The sequence below is a fragment of the Notamacropus eugenii genome, chromosome 3, assembly GCF_028372415.1.
Source record: "Notamacropus eugenii isolate mMacEug1 chromosome 3, mMacEug1.pri_v2, whole genome shotgun sequence".
Lineage (NCBI taxonomy): Eukaryota > Metazoa > Chordata > Mammalia > Diprotodontia > Macropodidae > Notamacropus > Notamacropus eugenii.
Genome location: NC_092874.1, coordinates 396,560,042 through 396,583,921, shown reverse-complemented (window position 1 = coordinate 396,583,921; position 23,880 = coordinate 396,560,042). Strand labels below are relative to the sequence as shown.

The window sequence follows — 23,880 nt, the reverse complement described above, 5'->3', positions numbered from 1 at the left end:
CTGAACTCAAATGTACCTTCTCCATGACCCCCTGGTCAGCTTCAACTTTTACCCTTTGGAGTTTAAGCCGCACTTTGTTACGTCTCTCTCCAATGAACTTTGCCCGTAGTCCTGCATAATCTTATAAGACAAGGTGACAAACTTCACTGTAATCTCCAGACCAAGGAATGTCTTAGCTAAACTTTTACTTTCTCCAAGCAGCCATCACTGTGCCCTATGCACAGATGGCATTTAATAATTAGATGAATCTGAAATATATAAGTATTAGAGTTAAGTATTTTAAATCACCCTGGGACTCTGCAATACAAACCAAATTCTCTTTCCCCTCTGTTTTCCACATAAGATATGAACCATAAAGGAATTAATCAAATAGTGTGGTCCATTGAGATTATCAATCAAGCTAGAAAGTTATTCTATTTGGCCAGTGTGACATCTGGCAGGCTTTTAACTAATTTTTAAAAGCTTGGGTAAGCACTTGTAGGCATCATGGTACTCTAGGCCTCATTAACTTCAACTAAGGGAACAGCATGTTCTAAAATCTTTGTCCAACACATTAAAGTTGTACTGGGTCTAATTTTAAGACTCACTTTCCCAAAAGTTTTAGAAGTATGTTTTGGGCAATCCACAAAAAATTTTGTGAAGATGCATTTAAGGGGAGGGTCTATTGTATATTCTGTAAATATGGTAGAATGAATAAGTGCCTTAACTTTTTTTTTTTTTTTTTTTTGCTTTTGATAAGATCCTTCGGGTGGGATCAATTCTTTTTTCTTTTTCTTTTTGGCAAGGCAATTGGGGTTAAATGATTTGCCCAGGGCCACACAGCTAGTAAGCTAAGGGTATTGGGCTACATAACCTCAAGTCCTTTTTCATTCCAACACCTGATTCCTATGCTCCCTATCTTTATAACCCCAGCACTGAATTATAGAGAGGCAGTCCTCAAAGATGCTGACTCAGGTAACACAGGCTCCATGAGCAAGGACAATCTGAAACTTTTCTACACAGGCACAAAAGTCCTGGTTCCAATGTTGTCAAAATCTTTGGAGTTCTAAATTGAAATACTGAAGTATTTCTAGAAAAAAGTTCTAGAAATTCTAGACAAATTCTAGGAAAAAATTAAGTTTACTCATAAAACAGTTAATAATGTAACGGTTATAGAACTATAAAAAAGGTCTTCAATTAACTGTGCTACTTAAATGGCAGTATTTACCAGCAGCTCAGGTGAAACAGTCATCTCATCACCAAATCTATTCTACTAGTGGATGGACTCACCAACCAGGCAACTTTCTGAACCAAAGTGCCTCTCCTTGGTTCACCCATTTATGCATTGTCTTCCCCATCTGAGTGCAAATTCCTTTACGGTAGGAGCTGTCTTTGTTTTTTAATTTATATCCCTAGTGCTTGGCACAGAGTAAGCACTTAATAAATGCCTTTCCTTACTAAAGAATTTGATTATTTTCTATTTCGTGTGACAATCATTAAATCAAAAAATACTTGTAAATGTAAATAGATTGAGACCACAGAAGTAGAGAAAAATGTTTTACTATTAATCCTTTACATGGTACAACTCATGAGAAAAACTAATAAACTGAGCTACGTAGAATTTAGTCACCTTGGCCCTTCACCTTCAGAATCCCTTATTTCATCTTCAAATTTAAGAAACTAAAAAACCTAAAAGTAGAAACGCAGTAGTCCCATCATTGTTTTGTGCTTATATACTGCCATCTGCAATTTAAATTTAGTTCATTTTAAAGGGAGACAGCAGCCGGGAAAGAACATTGGCCCAGGGTCAGAGGAATGTTCTAATTCCAGCTCTGACAAAGCTCAATTAACTGACCATGAGTAAGCCACCTTCATATAAGGAGCTCACTCTCATACAGCACTTAATGGTTTACAAAGCACTGTACTATCCCAATTTTACTAAATGAGGAAACTGAGGCCCAGAAAGGTTAAGTGACTTGCCCAAAGGAGTTGGGACTGAATTGAAGTCTCCTGGTTCCAAGTCCAGGGTTTTCTTCCACATTGCCTCTCCAAAATGAGAGCTGGACTAGGTGCCTTCTAAGACCTTCCCTTCCAGCTCTAACATCCTGCAATTCTCTGAAAACCTACGGCAAGGAAGGGGGCATTAATTTGAGCAATCTTGCAATTCACTCAAGTTTTCTCAATATTGGTAAGGGCTACATCGGAATTCAAATACTGACTTTCATTGTAGCAGTCTGTTTCAGTATTCAGTTGATGGATATACAAATTAAACAAAAAGACATATGCTACATTAAAAGCCTAGAACAATTCTTCAGGAATATAGTGAGTTTACCTCAATCTCCTGTAACTGCTCCTGATTAGTTGTGTACATGTGCTGAAGAGACTCTTCAAGCTCTGTGTTTCGATCCAACAATGTCTTCCCAAGTTCAGCAGCAAGTTGCAGATCTAACAAGAAAATAAATATATATAATAAGCATACTATTATCCTCATAACAACCACAAAGCTTTTCCATAGTGCTTTGAAGTTTACAAATATCTCATTTGATCCCCACAACAATTCTGGGACACAGGGCTATTACTATCTCTGCTTTACAATTAACCAATCAATCATGGCTAGCATTAATGTAGCACCTTCTACATGCCAGGCACTGTGCTAAGAGCTTTACTAATATTATTTCATTTGACCCACACAACCAATCTGGGAGGAGGGTGCTACTATCTTCCTCACTTCATAGATGAGGAAACTGAGGCACGGGGAAGTTAAGTGACTTGGTAAGTGTCTGAATCAGGATTTGAACTCCACACTCTCTGCCTCCAGACCTCCCCTCCATCCACCGCACCACTTATATCATCAGTAGTTACTAGTATGATCTAATGGAAATGGAGAGAGCGCTTCAGGCCCAGCTGACTTGTGACTTCCTATCTCTGAGACTGAGTGTCTTCATCGCTGCATTAAATTGTTTGAACCCTACGATCTCAAAGTTCTTCTAAATTTCTTTATGTTATGTTAAATTTATATGTTAATCTGGAGGTTTACAGTTATTGGCCAGTGTTTTTCTAGGGGTCTAAGTAAACTATCACATATTTGCTATTTGGGATTCCAGAATAAATATTTTTTTAATTTCTAGTGATATATTTTAAGACAAATGATAATGAGCAAAATTTTAAAGGCCTAGTAAACTTTGTTATTGTGATAAGGCTAATTTAATTAGTTTGGGTTTTTTTGGGGGGGCTCCTCATTGTAAACACTTTTTGATGAGAGAGGAGTGGTAACTAGGAATTTTGTGATGATCAGGAATTTATTTTTTTATGACAGTTTGAGGATTTATTTATATTAAAAGATATTTTATACCAACTCAGTTTTGATAAATTCCAATTTTAAAGATTTTTTTTGTCCTTTAAAGTTGAATAGATATCTGTCAGTTTAGAGGTTCCCAATCAATTTACTTCATGAAAGTTTAGTGATTATCTTCTTCATATCAGGAAAAATTTTAAGCCATTTTCAAGAAAGAGGAAATACTTTTAGGGAGAAATGCTTAGGTAAAAATCTGTTGTGTACATATTTAATTAAAAACTTTTGTGTGGTTTTTAAAGGCCTACTAAATTTTATTTGTAAGCCAATTTACTGTAATAATTTGATGATACTGATAGCAATTGTGTACAAACCTCCTATGATTAGTTAGTGAGACTTCGCTGTTTGAAGAGAAAGCTTTTTTGAGACTCTGAGTGTTCTTTTTGGAGTTTCACTAAATGGGTACTTTAAAAAAAATGTCAGCAGCTCAATGGAAACAACATCTGAGATGCAAGGCTAGGGAATGTCTGTCCGTATTTGTCCCTGGGAATAACGTAAACAGGAAAAGCTCAGGTTGGATTTTTCTTAATTCATTTTCTCATGCAGGAAATCTGACCCCCTGGTACTATATATGCTAGACTACTTACAGTGGTATAGATCTTAAGGACCAGTGATGGTGCTGTTATAACCATGTCCCTGCTCTCGTAAACAAATTTTTATTGTCAGTATAGACAGATGGTGGAAGTTTATTATTGCAATACTGAATCTATTAGTTATTAGATTAATAAATACTAAGTCATCAGAATTCCTGTAATAAGCTGCAAGTAGGAAAGATCTTGCTATTTTGATCTGAATTAGGTCATACTATGACCTAAGCAAGGGTTAAATTAGTGCTTGAACTAGTCATATGCATAATGTTCAATTTCCTGAAGTAGCTCATTCTTTCAGAATGTTTTGGGTATAATCAGACAAAAGTAAAGAAGCTTCTGAAACAAACATGTGACTCTATTAATTTGTGAGGCTAAAGTCAAGAACCTTTTTTGTTTATGCTTTAAGCAATAGGATCTCAATAGAGTCAGTTATGTTTGTAAAGAATAGTAACTTAGGAATTATCTTGTGTAATGTTAATGGGAAATCTGATTTTACTCACATTTGTTATTTAATCTGGGATTAGAACGTGTGTAGAAATGCATGCAAACTACTTAAGAGTCACCTTAAAGATGTTCCCATAGTTTAAAAGGATTCTGAGAGCAGTGGTCTATGTTTATGTCCATCTGAATGTGGTTAATAATTGAACAAGTTTTACTATAAACACTGTTTCTTATAAGCTATTCTCCGTATACAATTTTGTGTTATTATATTTACACATCCCATATCAAGCCTTTTGTTGTTTGTTATTAAGCATCTTAAAGCACAATCATTTGTGTAACGTGGAATTTAGGGATGAAAAAGCATCTACTTACCATGAGTACTAGCTATATCAGGATGCTATGATGTTTCTGCAATGAATCTCTTACTACACCAATGTGAGACTATAGTCAATACTTGTTACTTAGGATATGTGATCCTTGAAAGCTGAATCCATTTGAAGCTCTGATTACTGGAACTTGCTATTTAAGATCTTCTGGGATTGTAACTGAAATTATTTTTAGTCTGACTCCAGGTATGACCCTCAAGGAATGCTACTGAGCCAATGAATCAATGATGTCAGCAACCCTATAGGGTTTACAACCAGGAACTACAGGTGGATTTCTCATGGGAAAGGTGGGGAGAATGACTCCTGGCATGGGCTGAGGTAGGATTATCTTGACTCAATTTCCCCAGCATGACAGTTCCTCCTGAATGGAAAATATCCCACCTGACTTTAATCCTGGCTCAATGTAATTGGATATTTATGTAACTTCTGCTTAAAATTGACATCAAGATAAGGAACACTTTCCCTTATATCCTCATTCTTCATCTATGGCAAATTTCTATAATCATGTCATATGTTCAGTATGAACATAACATTATAGGCTAATACTGAAACACATCTGAACTATTATAATAAGATGGAGGCATAAGATCTAATCTATTTAGGCTAGAATTTTAGTCCTTTCTATATTCTAAACAACTAAAATAGATGAATATTTGGCCTTGTCATCTGTTACTAGTTAAATATATTTGTGTATAGAATAAGGTCCTTAAAATATGTGAGGATTATTTGGTATTGATTCAACCAAACTGTATTCTATTAATTATTGACTAGATTAGAAACATCTTCAGTTTGTTTGAGGGAAAGAATTTTGGTGCAATCAATTTCCTTAAAGGATAGTAATTTAAGGCAAGTTATTTGATATGTACTGTTTTGAAACTGAATACTTACTGTATTTATATATACCATCCTGGAGCCTTTTGTTACAACTGAAGTCAATCTGGCAACTTTTAAATGAATTCATTTTTGTACTGGAGTTCATCTTCTTATAAAAAGTGTGCTATTAATTACTTAGTGGAATCTCATACTCCTAATGGGGGAATGAATAATGTCAAGTATAAAAATTGGGTTCTAATTTTCTGTTTGTGTCTGAGTTTCCTTTATATATCAATATGACAATTGGCTAACCTAAAATTGTAAATCCTCTGGCCTAAAAGTTTCCAAATTTGATTTTCTAACAATAGGGACCTATCGTTTGAGCTAACTTTCTTTATTTGACCTAGATATCGGCAAGCTAAATTTAAAATTGTGTTAAGACAAATTCTGTAGGCAGAGAAGAACATCTCTTCAAAGTAACCTGAACCGGAGAAGAACTGCTCTGAGATCACACCCAAACCAGAGAGCTGTAGCAAAGCCTTCCAAGGAACCAGAGGCATGAGACTTTTATTTTACTGTTTGTTCACCTTTTCCCTTGGCACCTTTTATCTGTAAAACCTACTTATCAAAGGGGATTGCCCCCTCTGATTTCGACGAAGTGCCTGTCCATCTTTCCATTTTCCCCTCACATAATCTCCCCTTCTAAGTTCCATAGATAATAACATTAACGAAGTGTTTGTCATACCAGCCATTAGGGAGGCTGCACCTCTCAACAGAAACATCAAATAGGGGAATGAGAGAAATGATTATTAATAATGATTTGGTAAGACTCAGAGGTTCTCCTTTTCCCTTTCTTCAGTTCAAGATCTCAGTCTCTGAAGGTTAAGCTAACCTTCTCCTCTACCTGACAGCACACCATCTTATAAGGAATCTCGAGTCTAAGATGAGTTCCATTCAGTCAAGTCTGGGGGGAGACAGACCCTTTGTCTAAAGTGCCCAAGGCTGGGGGTGGTCTGGGTATGGAGATAATTCTGTCCAAGGGTGACATAATTTCACTTTTAGCCCATCATTGGAGTAAGCCCCCTCCCCTTTGGTAAAGCCCACCTTCCGTTAACTGTTAGCCAATTAAGGTTGACTGTCACCGTGGGGAACACCTACTCTTAAAAGGGAGTCAAAACTACGAGCCTGACATCATGATTGTCTTTGGTCTAAGAGAGAGATGGTCAAATGACCATACTTTCATTAAAATGCTGACATTATTAATAAAATGATTAAATCACCCAGAAATGAACCTTTTAAGATGCCACATGGTGAAATAAGTTTACAGTGGATTATACTGTAACTGAGTAGAAAAATGGGCCTATGGTATTAGTAAAAAACAAAACAAACAAAAACCCCCAAACCAAGTGAAAAGAATCTCATATTGTAGGTGCCTCTGCTCTGGATCCATCCCCACTTCCAGCTCCTGACCCATTCTAGAAACTGCCTTATAATCATAAAAGAGGGAACATGTTAGCTCACCCCAGTCTTTCTCTGTCTATGATATCAGAGATTACAACTTTACTCTTTCCAGTGCTGAATTTGGGAATCATTAAGAGACCTGAATTCACATCCTATTCTCACTCTCCCTATCTATAAAATGTGCGTAATAATACAATACTTAACACGTTCTCTCAAGGTTGTTTTGAGGAAAACATTTTGTAAATTGTGAGACACTATGTAACAACATATTTAATTTATAGCACAGGAGATTTCCCTCCCAACACCCCTATAAAGGTCATGTAACTATTATTCTTATTCCATGAATGAGGAAATTAAGAGTCAGAAGATTTAAGTGATTGGCCCAAGGTCACAGAGAAAGTCAGTGGCTAAGCCAGGATGAACTCTGGGGTCCCTGGGCTTTAAGCCCATTGCAAAGATATTTGTTTTCTATTAGGATCAAACGCACATTTATAAATGGTGAAATGGGAAAATGTAAATTTATTATGAACAATTGGAACATCGTATTTTGTCACATTTGATATAAAGCCAAGTTTTTAAAGGAGAAAAAGATGGAGAAATAGTATTTAGTCCTTTCTTATTGCTAGTGCCATTAAAATTTCATATAAATTAACCAATAATATTGGAATATAGTAATGAGGAACAAAAGCCAATGCCAACACAATGTATACTTAAATTACATATATCTGTGTGTGCATGTTTAGGTAGACATATGTATTACTATTATGAAGAAAGTTATTTAAAAGTATTTGCAACTACTTAAAGAAACTGAGAAATACCATGGCATAGTGAATAGTTAGTCTGAGTTCCGAAGATCTTGGTTCAAGTTCCGTTTATACACATACTAACTCTCTTGACCCTGGGCCCAAAGCTGTAGAACTGATCTACTTTGGTGGAGGAAATACCTTCACTGGGAGTTCCCTGCACCAATGAAATCATAGCCACAGGACCAAAAATAAAGAAGCAAAATCCTTACAATACTAACAAATCTAGTGTTAAAATACATTTTCTAGTAATTTACTTACAATAAATATTAATACTGCATATATTTTACTGAGATATCAGGCCTCAACTCACTATAATACCACCAGTATATGTATGTAACAACACCTCTCTCACAAATGACATGAAGCAAAATGCTAATCTTCATAACATAAGACATTTAGTCTCATTTTTCAGATGAGACAACAGAGGCACAAAAGATGTTCAGGTGATTGGTCTAAAAAACTGCACTGAGTCAGGGGCAAAACAGAGATTGTAATTCAGTTCTCTGAGTTTACATGGTGGTACCTGTATACCACCCCTATCATCACCTCCTTCATCATCCAGACCAGCATCATTTTACATTTATGGAAAGTTAAAATTCCTGCAGGAGACAAGTAGTCAGTTTAAAAAACACCACTTATTTTTGCAGAAGAACTTGTTCTTTTTAGCTTAGTTTAATACATGGAACTATGGGAATGGAATTAAAAAACTTGGATAGTTATTGCCAATTCTGTGGGTGAGTCACAGGCACAAGCAAGCCTACATCCTGGTTTTTTCCAACTGAAAAATAAATTGCTACTACCCAATAATATTCATTAAATTCTTGTCGGTCTTTGGACCGAGGTCCTACAGAAAATAGTTTATACAAATAGGGTGTGCGAGAACCACGCAGACACTACCGTACCCTAACGGAGGCCAAAGCCTGCCATAACCTCATTACTTAGATATTACTTAAACTTCTTCCTGTGCCCTGGCCTGTTTGTCACTGAGTATAACAGCCAGAGGCAGGGCAAAGACATCCTAAATTAGTCATCTGAAAGGAAACCTTTCCCAGAATCCGACCTCTACTTAGAGACTACTTTACTTTTCTGTTCAGTTGTATAGGGTTGTCAGGAATACTTTTATTTAAGCAACCAGCTTCATCTTTAGCATAATCTTAACCACTTCTGCCAATTTTCCTACTGTTCAAAGGAATACAAAGTACAGAACTCTTCAAGTGAGAGACAAACAGCATAGAATTTAAGGTATATTTTTATCACAAACTACATTTTTAGTTACACAAGGTCCTGACAGCCAGGTAACCTTAAGCTACACAAGCTCCTGAATATCTGACAACCTAGGATTTTAGAGACCAGTGTTAACCATAAGAGCATGCCCTTATCTTTGTGAAACAGCAAACCACTCATGAAGTCACTATGGACTATTAGTGCTTCTGTTATTTTAAGGACAAGTTTTTTTGGTCGTTGTTTTTGTGTGTGTGTGTGTGTGTGTGTGTGTGTGTGTGTGTGTGTGTGTGTGTGTGTGTGTGTTGCAAAACTATTCTTTTCCGGTTGTGTAGCATCTGGCTCCTACTTGTAGACAAAAACTGGCAACAAGCCTAAAAAGGCTTTCCAGAGTGGAGATAGATGAGAATTTTTAGTAACTTTATTTGGCACTTTCAATTAAGGCAATAGTGAAAAGGAAACAAAGTAGAGAAGATCCTGTTCATTTCTCATTAAATAATTATGAGGGTATCTTTAGTTAAGGGGTTCTCTTTTTTCAGTTGTTTAATGGTAAAATCACCTACCTGGGGAATCAAATGACCTGGATTCTGGTCCTAACTTTGTCACTATATGCCTTGGACAAGCGCCAAATTTTCTTGGCCTTAGTTTCCTTAACTATAAAATGAAGGGGTTACAGATGACTTCGAGGGCCCTTCCTGTTCCAAGACTCTATGAGTCTATGATTATGAAGTTATTTTCTATTCACTGCAGGCTCAGAAATCCAACATAGTAATGCCTTTCTATATTATAGGAGTCAACAAGTTAAAGTATGTTGGTGGTCCTTCATTGTCCAAGAGGACCATGACATCAGGAAGGTAATGCCATGACTCGCAAGTGAGTTGGATTTAAGTGAGGGAGGGTTGTGGCAAGATCACCAGCCTCTCCTTTTCCTCAATAACCCCCTGGGTTCAGTAGAAAAGATATCAACCATGATGACTGGAGATGGCTTCAGATGCAGTAAGAAACCATGGCCCTTTTAAGTTTAAGGTCTTTCCCAGGTCTCAGTTTGATTGAGGCAACACCCATTCAGTGATTAAGGCTAGGAATATAGTTTAGGATTCAATAAGTTAAAGTGTGTTTTAACTATGTCAGTGCTATGTAGGTGCTCAAACATCAATATAATTCTTCCTTCCCAGAAAACTGGGTCTAAATGCAGCAATGGGAGAGAATGTCCAAACCGAAGCTAATAAAAAAGTTGTCAGTGAATTTTACATCTTTTGTAAAAATAAAATAAAAATAGAAAAATAAAACATCTTTTTTGGCAGCTACTATATTCTCTCAAATAAGTTCCACATCAGCTGATAGTCTGAAGCAACAGCTTTGCATGAGCATGAGAACTGAAAGCTTTTGCCATTATAAAGTAATGAAATAATCTGCGTCATTGACCAACACGGTGTTAACTCCTGTTGCTAAGCTTTTGGAAAAGCAAAAATCCCAGGCATAAACATTCGTAAAATGTTGGTATCAGTTTTAAGCACCCACAAAACACAGTGATTCAGCAAAGAAGTTTAACATAAGGCAGACGTTCTCAACTTCAGAAGACATTGAAGTTTTATAAAGCAATGCCACACTGCTTGGTATTCTTATAAAAATCAAGCTGTAGCTTTTTGACGTATACAGTAGAAACCTGAATCCTTATTCTGGGCTTGTGCCTAGCTCACAAAGCTAGCAGATGTAACAGCAGCTGCCCTAAAAGAAAACTAGAGCTCTAAAGTCTCTTCACCTTGTTCTCAGGGGCACATTTCAAAGGGTAAGCCTTCATTACCCTGTACAGAAGGCTCCTGTCCCAGAAAAGCTCTTACTCAAATAGATCACTGTCAGTATTTTTACCACATTAATCCTTCTGACAAAAGACAGTCTCTCTGCATCAAAGTATTTTACAAAAGTGGAGAATTTCTCCTTCCTGCAGCTTTCTATAAAAGATCCACGTTGACTATTATTATGATTCTAGTGAGATATAAGGTGGCAGAGTAGTGTCTCCATTTTAAAGATGGGTTCTTCATTATTTTTAATTTTTAAAAAATACAACACATTTTTAGCAAAATATTTTTGACCTAGCTAAAAATCACAAAGATTGCTAGAGAGAGATGCTTTTGTAGTTGGAAGTACTTCCTGGAGGTTTTCTCCGAGACTGATGGATGTCTTTGAGACATCTAAAGACTAAATTTAAAAACTGCGTGGGAGAAGGAGCTAGAGGTGGCAGATTTTTTAAAGGTAACTTGCTTTGCTGTTTCCAAATCCTCCTTACTGAGAAAATGGAAAAGGGAATGACAACAAAAGTAAATATGTGAAGTCTAGTCATGCTAAGAACACAAACCACTGAATTAACAGGAGAGGAGAATATTTCACTTACAGAATGAGAAAATATCTCCTGACTTTCTAAACATTACACATCAGCAAATTAACACTCACTAGAGAAGTACTTCGACAAATATTTGGATCCAAGGCACTTCAATTTTCAGTTTTTTTACAAGCATTTTGGCAGGTTATACACATGAAAAGACATCACATCTCCCATCCTTGGGGTGTTCATGACTGTCTTACCTTTTTTTGTGGGGTTATAATGGCAATCAAATGAGATAATAGGTGTGAAAGCACTCTGAAAAGTATAAAATATACCTTGAGGTAGGGGCAAGAGCATTAGACCACATGACATTTAAGGTTCCTTCCAACTCAAAGATGGTTGATTACAACACTACATTAAAATTTAAAGTCTAGAAAGTTAAAAGGAATTCTTCACATAACTCTAACATTTGCTTTCATTTCAGAGTAGGTGAAATATTAACAGTGGTTATCCACAACAAATTTTTATAGTTACAAAGAGCAAAGGCAGACAACAATTCTAGTACAATACACAACTGTGAGCTTGGATTTATACTTGTGAAAAGCAGAAGGGAGTAAACAGCTCCTTTTATAGTACTTGGAAATATTTAGCCCGAAGTTTTCACTTAGCATACATAGATCTACAGCTCAAAGGAGGCTTGAAGGATTAACTACTCCAATGCCTTCATTTTAAAGATGTAGAAGCTCAGGCTCAGACAGGTTAAGAGACTTGCCTAAATTCACATAGGTAGTATGTGTAGCAGAGCTAGAATAAGAAACCTGGTCCTTTGACTCTAAATTCAGCTTTCCTTTCAGATTACTCTCCTATCTCCATTATATGTGGATACTTCATTAATTCTAAAGAACATATCTGAGTAATAAATGGCCTAATACATAGAGGGAAACCTGCAATATAAACTCAGTGCTGTATTAAAACAGTAAACTTGGGTAACTATAGAAAATACTATTTTACAATAGTCAACTAGTTTGGATTACATAGACAATGTAAGGCTTGACTACTTTGGTCATATGATTTTTGAAGGCAAATTAGTTTGGAAAAAACTATCCTAAAGAACAGATACATACTGTTTTCTCTAACTCTAAAAAGGCTACAAGTCATTAAGCACATATTCCTTGAAGAGGAAGCTTAGTGTTCTAATGCCTTTCATTAATCTCATTTGGAATTTAAAGGGCAAATTAATTCTCAGCCCTTTAAGCTGTAAAATGTGCCTACTCACAGCAATGTTAAAAGTGATCTATACTTTTAAAAAAAATCAGACCTATGATTTCATTGATGTAAGCAACTCCCTTTATCATAAAGAACAGGCACCTGCTCTACAACTTAGTCTTAGAGAGTTACTTGGGACATTAAGAGGTTAAATGACTTGCTTAAGGTCTAAAAACCAGTATATTTCTGACCAAGTCCTAAACCCACATCTTCCTGACTCTGAGGCTGGCTGTTTTCTACCCACTCACTATGCCACACTGCCACTGTATATTCTATTTCATAAAAATTACTGACTATAAAGACTAGATAGGTGAAATTGACTTAGATCTTTGGAGAATGTTGTGGGCGTGGAAAAGGGTTTTGTTGGTTTCAAACCCTCATTAAATTTTGTACTCACTTCTACAAATAAAAATCAAGATACCTGCTTAAAGTTAACCTAAATGTGGGCATTGTTCATAGTTTAAACAAAGACTTGCTTAAAATGTGGAAAGGCTACGTAGTTCAAGCGTGCAAGAATCCCTGGGATCTGTTCAATATGCTAAAAATGAGCCAGTGAACCCGATGTGTAAGCAGATCAGAAAGTGTTTATTTTGGGATGAATTAAAGCCAATTGAGAAATCCACCTCAAGCAAGCACTGGTACTGGGGTGCAAAGGAGCTTTCGGAGGACAAGCAATAGGTAGGGTGGTACGTACTCAGGCGTTACAATTCGGCAAGGGTAAATTATGCACAAACGACGTTTAATTGTTTAACGCAAGCGAAGCAGCAGCAACCAAGTGACGGGACCGATAAGTCTCGGCAACCTCCCTTTTTCACTCCGATCATCCCCATCCCCGCTCACCCCAGTTCACCTGGACTCAGCAAGATAACCAAGAGGGCAGTGCACAATCGAGAAGCTGGAGCAGCAGCATCCCAGCCCGTAGCCACAGACCTAGTCTATACCGCAGAAAAGGGGAGGGGCGGGAAAGGGAGAATCATCTCAGGGCTGGCACACTGGCCGAGAAGAAGCCAGGCAGGACACCTGCTCAGGGATGGGCTTCTCCCTCCCTCCCACCTCTTTCCTTCTCCAACACCACCACCTCCTTTCTCTCTTGGTCCCACCACCTCCTTTCTTTCTTGGTCCCACCACCTCCTTTCTTTCTTGGTCCCACCACCTCCTTTTTTACCAGGTCCCACCACCTCCTTTTTTACCAGGTCCCACCACCTCCTTTCTTTCTTGGTCCCACCACCTCCTTTCTTTCTTGGTCCCACCACCTCCTTTTTTCCCAGGTCCCACCACCTCCTTTCTTCCTTGGTCCCACCACCTCCTTTCTTTCTTGGTCCCATCACCTCCCTTTTTCCCAGGTCCCACCACCTCCTTTCTTCCTTGGTTCCACCACCTCCTTTCTTCCTTTGGTCCCATCACCTCCTTTCCCTCCTTTTTCCCCAGGTCCCATCACCTCCCTTTTTCCCAGGTCCCACCACCTCCCTTTTCCCCAGGTCCCACCACCTCCCTTTTTCCCAGGTCCCACCACCTCCCTTTTCCCCAGGTCCCACCACCTCCTTTTTCCCCAGGTCCCAACCACCTCCCTTTTTCCCAGGTCCCACCACCTCCTTTCTTCCTTTGGTCCCACCACCTCCTTTCTTCCTTTGGTCCCACCACCTCCTTTCTTCCCAGGTCCCACCACCACTTTTCTTCCTTTGGTCCCACCACCTCCTTTACCCTTGTTCCACCCCCCTTTTTTCCTAGGTCCCACCACCTCCTTTCTTCCCAGGTCCCACCACCTCCTTTCTTCCTTTGGTCCCCCCATCTCCTTTTCCCTTGGTCCTACCACCTCCTTTCTTCCTTGGTCCCACCACCTCCTTTCTTCCCAGGTCCCACCACCTCCTTTACCCTTGTTCCACCCCCCTTTTTTCCTAGGTCCCACCACCTCCTTTCTTCCTTTGGTCCCCCCATCTCCTTTTCCCTTGGTCCCACCACCTCCTTTTTTCCTAGGTCCCACCACCTCCTTTCTTCCCAGGTCCCACCACCTCCTTTCTTCCCAGGTCCCACCACCTCCTTTCTTCTCCAGTCCCACCACCACCCTTCTTCTCCAGTCCCACCACCACCCTTCTTCCCCAGTCCCACCCAAGGCTCCTCACCCTCCAATCCGCCTCGCAATTACAGAGCGGGGTAAGGCTTGCCCCCGAGCGCCCGGAGGACCTGGGGGTGGGGGCTGCCCGCTCACCTTGATGCAGGTCCTGCTGATCGTACCACGGCTCGTCCTCCTTCATCTCAAACTCCTCCACCAGGTTTTCCGCCAACATCGCGGCGGGGTATCACAGAGGCAGCCTCGGTCCCGCCGCCGCCCCGGCCGCAGCCCGGGTCTTTGCCGACGCCCACACCGCCGCGGAGCTCTGACCACCAGCGGGCTCCGGCACTGCTAGGATTCCCGGCCGAGGGACAACGTCCAGCCCCGTGCCGTGCCCCCGCGGCAGCCCGGAGCCGGCTCTCCCCGGCCCGCGGCCCCAAACGTGGCACTTTGCAAAAGTCGCCCTCCCCAACCAGGGAGCGATTCAAAACCCAGGCCGCGCTCCCACCAATCCCAGGCCGCCGCCCTGACGAGGGGCGGGCGCTCTCGCCAATCACGCCCTCTGGGCAGATCCGATTCGTCTTGGCTCCCGGGGAACCGACCAATAGAGACCCTGAAGAAAACCAAGGAGGCGGAGAAAGAGTAAAGAGGCGCTGAAAAGCTAGTCCAACCACGCCCCGCGCCCGCTCACGGGGAGAGAGGCGCACGCGCAGTCCACGTCTCCCCACCGGGCTTCGCTCTCTGGGGCACACCCCGCACCAGTCCGGGAGCGAGTCTGCGCGGCGGCGGAGGAAACGAAGGAGGAGAAAGAGGTACGTATGTAGTGACCGAGGCCGGTGCTGAGCGTAGGCCGAGGCCGGGAGGGCGGGGCCCCGGGCGGCGGAGGGTGGGAGAGTGGGGGGTGCGGTGACGCACGGGGAGGCTGTCCCCTGGGGCGCACTGACGTCACCTTGGGCTGAGGATGAGAGGAGGATGAGGGGCGTGAGGTCAGGCCCGGCGGGGCGAGGCGCGGAGCCCCGGCTCTGGAGTCCGAGGACCTGGGTTCAGATCCCGCCGTGTAACCAGTGACGGGCTTGGGGTAGGTGGACCAGCGGGACCGTCATTGTACGAGGCTGGGGTGAGGAAGGGGAGTCGGAGGAGGGGAGGGGGGCGCAGCATAAGCCGGTGGGTTGGTCGGATGTGGAGGATCTAGATCAAGGGCGCAGGTTCTCATCCGGTGCCTGAAATCACCTGTGTGACCTTGGACAAGTCACTTCCCCCCGGGCCTCAGTTTCCTCAGCTGTCAAGGGAGGAGGCTCCACTGGATGTCTTCTGAGGGCCCTTCCACCTGTAGGTAGAAGATTCCTATGAGGATGAAGTGCGGTGTGTGGAGCACAGAGGGTTGGGGGAGGGATGACTTGTTGACTGACAGATGGTGTGCAGTGTAAGTGGAGGGAGGGGAGGAGCTAAGGAGTCACCTGGGGCACCTTGGGGAGAGCGGGGCTCACCTGCTCCTATGGATTTGACAGGTGGAGATGCTACTGAATCGCAGTTCTCTTGTCAAAACCCAGATCTTTAGAGTACAGAGCTGGAAGGGACCTCATTTTACACATTAGGAAACTGAGGGGAAAAGAAAAAGAGGCCAGGAGAAGTTACTGTGATTTGTCCATGGCCATACAGGTAACCCCAACCCCTCACTCTTTTCACAAAGCCACTCCACTTCCCCTGCTGACTCTTAGACTTGAGGATCTGGCAGAAGCCACTCCGCTCATCCCATCCATCCTCAGCCAGCCAGGAGTAAGCTGGTCATGATCAAATGTTAAGGATGCTATTAAGGGTCTATGTAACCTGTATTACAGCATCTTCGCCTGCTTTAGGAATAAGCAGTTATTAATGGTGCTGGAAAAAAGTCTGTTCCCCTGAATAGGGACTGTTGCACCTAAAAGTTTTACTATTAAAACTTCATTTAAGGAAAAATGAAGATGCTCCTAGGTACATTAAATTTTAAGCTATTATTGGTTATTCACACTTTAATCTGTTTATGTTTTAGACTGTTTTCTGAGAGGATTTTGATAGTAATATAAAAGCACCTTAGCTAAAGGAGAAAAGCTTCCATTGAGTAAAGAACTTTTTCTACTTAATGATTTTTACTAGGTCTTACCCTGAGTGGCCCACTGGATTCTCTAAATTTAGAAAACCATTTAGAACCATTCCAACTCACCCATAGGATTTATAGTTTAAAGCAGGGGTGAGAAACGTGCACACATGTAGCCTTCTAGGTCCTTGGGTGCAGCCTTTTGACTGGGTCCAAGTTTTACAGAACAAATCCTTTTATTAAGGGGATTTGTACTGTGAAGTTTGGATTCAGTCAAAGGGATGAATTGGAGGACCTAGAAGGCCGCATGAGGCCCCGAGACTGAAGGTTCCCCAACCCTGGTTTAAAGAGACCTTAGATGAAAGTGTATTTAATAAGAATGTATGTGTAGAACTTATATAAGATTGCACGCCATCTCCGGGAGGGAGGGAAGAGGGAGGGGGAAAAAATCTAAAATATATGGAAGTGATTGTAGAAAACTGAAAACAAATTAATTAATTAAAAAAAGAGACCTTAGAGATCATCTAATCCAGGAGTTCCTAACTTTTTTTTTTAATTTTTGCCCCCTCTTTGATAGTAATGAAGCCTCTGGAACCCTTCTCAGAATAATGTTTTTAAATACATAAAATTAAATAGGATTACCAAGGAAACCGATTATACTGAAATTGTTGCAGTTCAGTTTGTGTCCAACTCTTTATGACTCTACTTGGGAGATTTTCTTGGCAAAGATACTAGAATGGTTTGTTATTTTCCAGCCTATTTTATAGATGAGGAAATTGAGGCAAACAAGGTTAAGTGACTTGTCCAGGGTCACACAGCTGTTAAGTGTCTGAGGCTGGATTTGAACTCAGGTCTTCTTGATATTGAAATACAGTTATCAAATATTAAAGAAGCAAATTCATGGACCCCAGGTTAAGGACCTCTGAAGTTCAATACCCCTCTGCTTCCCCACTATACAAAAAAGAAAACCAAGGGCTCAAGAGATAGTTTCTTACTCAACCTTACAGTTAAGTAGCAAAGCCAGGCTTATATTGGTCATTAAATAGGCTGTTGCCAGTGAACTGTAATACAGATGTAGGGAGATAAAAGTAACTGATTAAAGCAGATTTCTCGTAGCCTAAATCCTATGATACTAGTCATACCTGGGTATATGTAAAGATTTTAATGTGACATAGCACACACAATAATAGCTCCCAGTTAGCATTACCATTACTGTAGATTCCTAAAGAATTGTCCCATCCCCACCCCTCCAATCTTATCAGGTAGTTTTCATTTGGCCCTAAAGTTGAGATCAGGTGTTTTCCAGTTAATACATTTGAACCTCTGCTAGAAGTTTGGAAACTGATGATAACACTGGAATGTTAGGAATCATGGGGATAATTGAAATCCGCAAATTTATTTTAGCTACCACATGCCTCCCTCTTAAATTTTTACCAGAGCAGAGCAGCTAAAATAAAAATTTGCTGATATGTATCACATCTTCCCGCTCCTCTGTAGCAAAAAAGGTCTGATGAAGGTGCTGATAACCATTACTGATAACCAGTGTTCCCAGGGCCTGATTTTGGCACTGACAGTAGGTTACTTTTCAGTGGTACTGAGCAGGACAATTATTGACTGAAATTTTACTGTTAAACCTCATGTATGGCTAAGCTAATTCAGAAATTCCTCCAGGTCTTCAGAGATCCAGAAGGAATAAGCAAATTCTGGATATGATAAGCTCCACCAGTAGTAAATATTTATCAGACTAACTCTAGTACATTTTTCTTCCCATATTTATTAGAAACATAAATTTCTATTTTAAAAAAAGAATAGCAAATCTCCTGCCTCCAGGCCCTGACATTTATGAAAGAAAAAATTTACTGATCTTCCAGTTTTTATTGTGTTGGTAAAGGATCTCTCTGCTGCACACTTACCTTAGTTGGCAGTATTCAGGCGGAAACAAACCGTGGCCAAAAATAAAAAAGGCGCTTTAAATTTAAAAATAGATACCACTATCTTTGGAGCAGAGATGACTGGATTTATAATTTGTTAATTATGGTTTATGGAAATTGAAGGAGCACTAAGGTATCCAAGACTTAAGTTCATCTTCTATATCTGTGGTTCTCAAACCTTTTGGTCTTAGCACTCCTTTACACTCTTAAAAATTATTGAGGATCCTTTTATACTTTTAAAAGAGACAACTAGGTGGTGCAAAAGATGGAGCACTGGACTTGCAATCAGGAAGCTTCATGAATTCAGATCTGACCTCTGATACTTAGTAGCTCTCTGACCCTAGGCAGGTCATTTAATTCTGTTTTCCTCTGTTCCTCATCTGTAAAATGAGCTGGAGAAGGAAATGGCAAACCACTCCAGCATCTTTGCCAAGAAAACCCCAAATAGGGTCACGAAGAATCAGATACGACTAGAACAACTGAACAACAGAAAAATTATACTTTTAAAAACTAGTGAGGACTCCTTTCTGCTGTTAAAAATTATTGCGGATCCCAAGAGCTTTTGTTTATATGGGTTATATGTGTTGATATTTAGCACATTTAAAAATGAAAACTGATAAATCTTTAAAATATTTATTTATTTAAAAATTTCAAACCTGTTTCTTTTAACGTATTTTATGAAAAATAACAATTTTTAAAAAATTAGTGAGAAGTGGTATTGTTTGATATATTTTTGCACATATCCTTAATATCAAACTTAACAGAAGATAGTTGTATTCTGATGTCTGCTTCTGCATTCAGTCTGTAGGGATATGTTGTTTTACTTGAAGTCTATGAAAAAAATCCAGCCTCACATAGATATGAAGTTGAGAAAGGGGGAGTATTTTAATAGGCAAATAGTATCTTAATATTATGAAAATTGTTTAGACCTTGTAGACTCCCTGAAAATGTCTCAAAGACCTACAGGGATTCTTGGACCATACTCTTCTGTAGTCACTGATTTTCTTCAAACGTACGTGTTATATAAGATGGAAAAGAGTGGCCAATTTTTCTATTGCAAAAGTGAGGCTTTGAAAATTCAAATTGCGGATTGCTCAGAATTGTCCATTTTCTGGGGGATCTTTTGAGTTCAGGAGTTGTGAGTTACAGTGGGCTAAGCCAGTTGGGTGTGTGCTCCAAGGCCAACACCAGTATGGTGAGTGCCCAGGAGGAATGGGTCGCCACCTCCCTTTTTTGTGTCTTCCCCCATTAGATTGGGAGGTCCTTAAGGGCAGGAGCTATCTCTTACCTTTTTTATATCCCCAATGATTAGTAACAGTACCTGGCATGTATATAATAAATGTTTATTGATTTGCTGATATTGTTATGTTTTTGTAGATTCTTTGCTAACATTTTATTTGAAATTTTTACGTCAGTATTGATTAGGAATGTTGATCTATAGTTTCTTTCTCTGTTTCAGCCCTCCCCAGTTTAGGTAGCAAGATGATATTGGTGTCATTGAAAACATTTGGTAGGATTCTTTCTTTTCCATTTCTGCAAACATTGTGTGTGCCGTTAGAGTTCATTGTTCTTTGAATATCTGATATATTGTGACTTCCTCTGGTCTTGGTTCTGTTTTCCTTAAGAGTTCATTTATGATTTATTTGATGTCTTTTTCTGAGATTAGGTTATTTAAGTTCTCTATTTCTTAGTCCATTATTCTGGGTATTTTGTATCTTTGCCAATATTTATCTTTTCGTTTGTCAGTTTTATTAACAGCATAATTGGGCAAAATAGTTTCTAATAACTTTTCATTTTTTTATTTGTTGAGAATTCTCCTTTTTCAGTTTTGATAGTGATAATTTGATTTTCCTCTTAATTTTTAATCACATTAGTTAATTGTTTACATATTTATTAATTCAGTGGTGTTCTTGCTTTCAGTTTTGTTAATGTTTTCCTTTATTCTTAGGATGTCTATTTTGGTGTTTAATTGAGGTTTTAAAACTTACTGGTTTTCTGGGGTGTTTTTTAGTTGCTTGCCCAATTCATTAATCTGTTCTTTCTTTTTATGTTGGTGATAGAAGAATGTATAGATATCAGTTTCCCCTGAAGGACTGCTTTGGCTGCATTCTCAAAACTATTATCTTTAATGAAATTATCTATCGTTTCTATTATTTTTTCTTTGACCCAGCCATTGTTTAGAATTAAGTTCTTTGGTTCCAGTTAATTTCTAATCCTTTCTTCAGTGGCTTTTAATCAAAAATCATTTTTATTATATTGTGGTCAGTAAAGGATGTATTTACTATTACTACTTTTCTGCATTTATTTGAGAGTTTTTATGCCCTAATTCAACAGTCCTCAAACTTTTTGATCTCAGGACTCCTTTATACTCTTAAAAATTTTCAAGAATCCCTTCCTAAAGAGCTTTTGCTTATGTCAATTATTTTATCAATATTTTCCATATTGGAAATTAAGACTTATTAGTATTACTATGAAAATAGTTTTGGCTTCACAGACCCTCCCCAAAGGGTCTTAGAGCTCCCCAAGATCTCCTTACCACACTTTAAGTATCCTCTAAGACATAATCAGATTTTATAAAGTGTCATGCACAACTGAGAAGTATGTATTCTTTCTATTCACGTTCAGTAATCATCAGAGATCTATCGTATCCAGCGTTACTAAGATTCTACTTGGGTCCTTAACTTCTTTCTTGTTTACTTTTTCATTATATTTGTCTAACATTTTGAACCTCAAAAGAATGAGTTTACCAACCTTTGCCTACTGTTAAAGAGTTCTGTGACTTCTGAATCAGAATTGGTAGAGTAGGTAGGACCTGTTTCATAAATAATCATGCCTAATACAAAGCCAAGGAAAAAAACAGTGCCTCTTTTAAAGTTTAGTCTTTGATGACTTGAATCCAGCTTACAAGTTATAGCTTCCTTGACTTCTCAACTTTCTGAATTCTTGGCAAGGTTATCTCCTGGACAAATTGTAGTAAGTTGGAATTATAGCCTGGGTTTATATTATCTCTATTGACAAAAACACCTCTATGATACGATATCTACAAGCATAAAATTAAAAGGAAGGCCAGGGGAATGTTTTAGTAATTCAAGTCAAATCAGCATTCTTTGCTCTCTCAATTATCTGAGTTATTTAGGCAAAAAAGACTTGAGTCCAGATCACCTTGGTTGTTCTGTCTTTGAATAGCCTGTGATTATCTTCAAAGTCAGAGCAGAGAATGGGGCTTTTTTTCCTGTGGAGCTATTTGGATAATTGCCTGTTATCTGCTTCAGTTAGACTGTAGAGATATAATCTAACATAACAACTAGATAGTTTACTACTTAAAGGGAAAATTGAGAAAAGAGGGATGCATCACATTCTTTAAAGTCACAGTTAAGGTTAAAGGAAAAAAACTATAAAGTACATTTAAAAGAGCTGTTGAATAATGAATCCATATTCAAACTCCATGATCTACTTTAACATGAATTTGTTTTGCATATGGTTAAACTGAAGCATTAAACCCATAGGTGATTTGGTCTGCCACAAAAGGTATCTACTTTAGAGCCAAGTTCAGAACTCATTGGGTTCTTATTGTTTATCAGGAATAAATATTGAAATGCAAATCTGTATCATTGAATGGACAGAGCTTTGGATTCTGATAAGGGACCAATCTCTACTGCAGGCTTTTTCTGATTTGGGTGAAAGAAAGAGTGTCATTTTCCTGTTGTGTATCAAATATGATAATGGATATAAATCGCTTTGGATGAATTTGTGATTTCATTGTTCCCGGTCCTGCCTCTCCTGAGGCAGATTGCAACCCATTCATGCATTCTTATCCAATGGTACTATTGTCCGTATCTGCCTGTAAACAGATCCCTTCAGCAGGTGTCTCCCCAGTGTTCTGGAGGCCTTCCTCTGGATATCTTGACATTTCATGGATAACCCTGGGCTGTCATCATTTTGCTTTTGTTTGGTGACTAGACAACCTCCTTTTCCCAATAGACCTCTACCCACTGATATCTTTTGTGTCCCTTCTTCTCTCCATTCATTGATAATATGCTGCAGCTTCCTTGTGCTCAACATGCACTCCTCCACTATTCTTTGGATCACACATGTATGACTGGAAAGAAATTAAAAAGAAAAGAAATTAAAACCCAGAGTGGCTGTTAACTTTCATCCTTAGGAGACTGGTTTCCATGATTCACAGACTGCCTCCCTCACTGGCAGAATGTTCCTAAAGAAGCATATATGCCTGTCTTTCAGAGAACATCTATTTTCTACTGGCCAACAGGCTTTGTTCTTGTTTGTCCTTCATTCTCAAAGAGTACTGTGACATGCAAGTGAATTTGGTTTAAGTGAGGGAGTGCTGAGCCGTCGCTAGCCTCACCTTCTCCTCTGAAGCCATCTGGGTCCAGTGGCAAGATAGAGATCAGGACAACTGGAGATGGCCCTGGATGGATTAAAAAGGCCTCTGGCCTTTTTTTAAAAATTACTTGATTTGTTTTCAGTTTTCTATAATCACTTTCATAAGTCTTAGATTTTCATTCCCTCTCTCCCCGAGGTGGCATGCAATCTTATATGGGTTTTATACATACATTCTTATTAACCACATTTTCACATTAGTCATATTGCATAGAAGAATTAAAATGAATGGGAGAAACTATGAGAAAAAACAAACATCGTTGGTGGAGCTGTGAGGTGATCCAGCCATTCTGGAGAGCAATTTAGAACTATGCCCAAAGAGCTACAAAAATGTGCATACCCTTTGGTCCAGGAATATCACTTCTGTATCCCAAAGAGATCATAAAAATGGGCAAAGGTCCCACATGTGCAAAAATATTTATAGCAGCTCTCTGTGTGAGGGTCAAGAACTGGAAATTGAGGGGATGCCCATCAGTTGGGGAATCGCTGAACAAGTTGTGGTATGTGAATGTAGTGGATCCAATACTATTGTGCTATAAGAAACGATGAACAGGAAGACTTCAGAGAGGCCTGGAAGGACTTATATGAACTGATGCTGAGTGAAAGGAGCAGAACCAGGAGAACTTTGTACACAGCAACAACCACAGTGTGTGAGGAATTTTTCCGTTAGACTTAGCCCTTTGCAGCAGTGCAAGGACCTTAAAAAATTCCCAATGGACTCTTGAGGCAAAATGCCTTCCACATTCAGAGAAAGAGCTATGGAATTGGATCACAGAATGAAGCAGA

General features: G+C 39.4%; 2 protein-coding genes across 6 annotated transcripts in view; one reads left to right on the top strand and one right to left on the bottom strand.

The window, feature by feature from the left end:
- Window positions 1-15,216, bottom strand: part of CDR2 (cerebellar degeneration related protein 2) — a 32,654-nt gene extending 17,438 nt beyond the window's left edge. The window contains exons 1-2 of the mRNA XM_072597883.1: window positions 14,845-15,216; window positions 2,312-2,424 (exon numbers count right to left, since the gene is read on the bottom strand). Of these exons, the coding sequence (XP_072453984.1) occupies window positions 2,312-2,424; window positions 14,845-14,923 (192 nt within the window). The 5' untranslated portion in view covers window positions 14,924-15,216. The remainder of the gene's footprint in view (window positions 1-2,311; window positions 2,425-14,844) is intronic.
- A 156-nt stretch (window positions 15,217-15,372) lies between these two features.
- Window positions 15,373-23,880, top strand: part of LOC140497214 (transmembrane protein 180-like) — a 51,950-nt gene continuing 43,442 nt past the window's right edge. For 2 of the 5 annotated variants that reach the window (XM_072597880.1, XM_072597876.1), the window contains exon 1: window positions 15,656-15,766. The gene's annotated coding sequence lies outside the window, so the exon portion shown is untranslated. Of the gene's footprint in view, window positions 15,501-15,655; window positions 15,767-20,162; window positions 20,204-23,880 lie in introns of those variants that run through there. The other 3 variants (XM_072597882.1, XR_011964572.1, XM_072597879.1) reach the window with 3 other exon arrangements.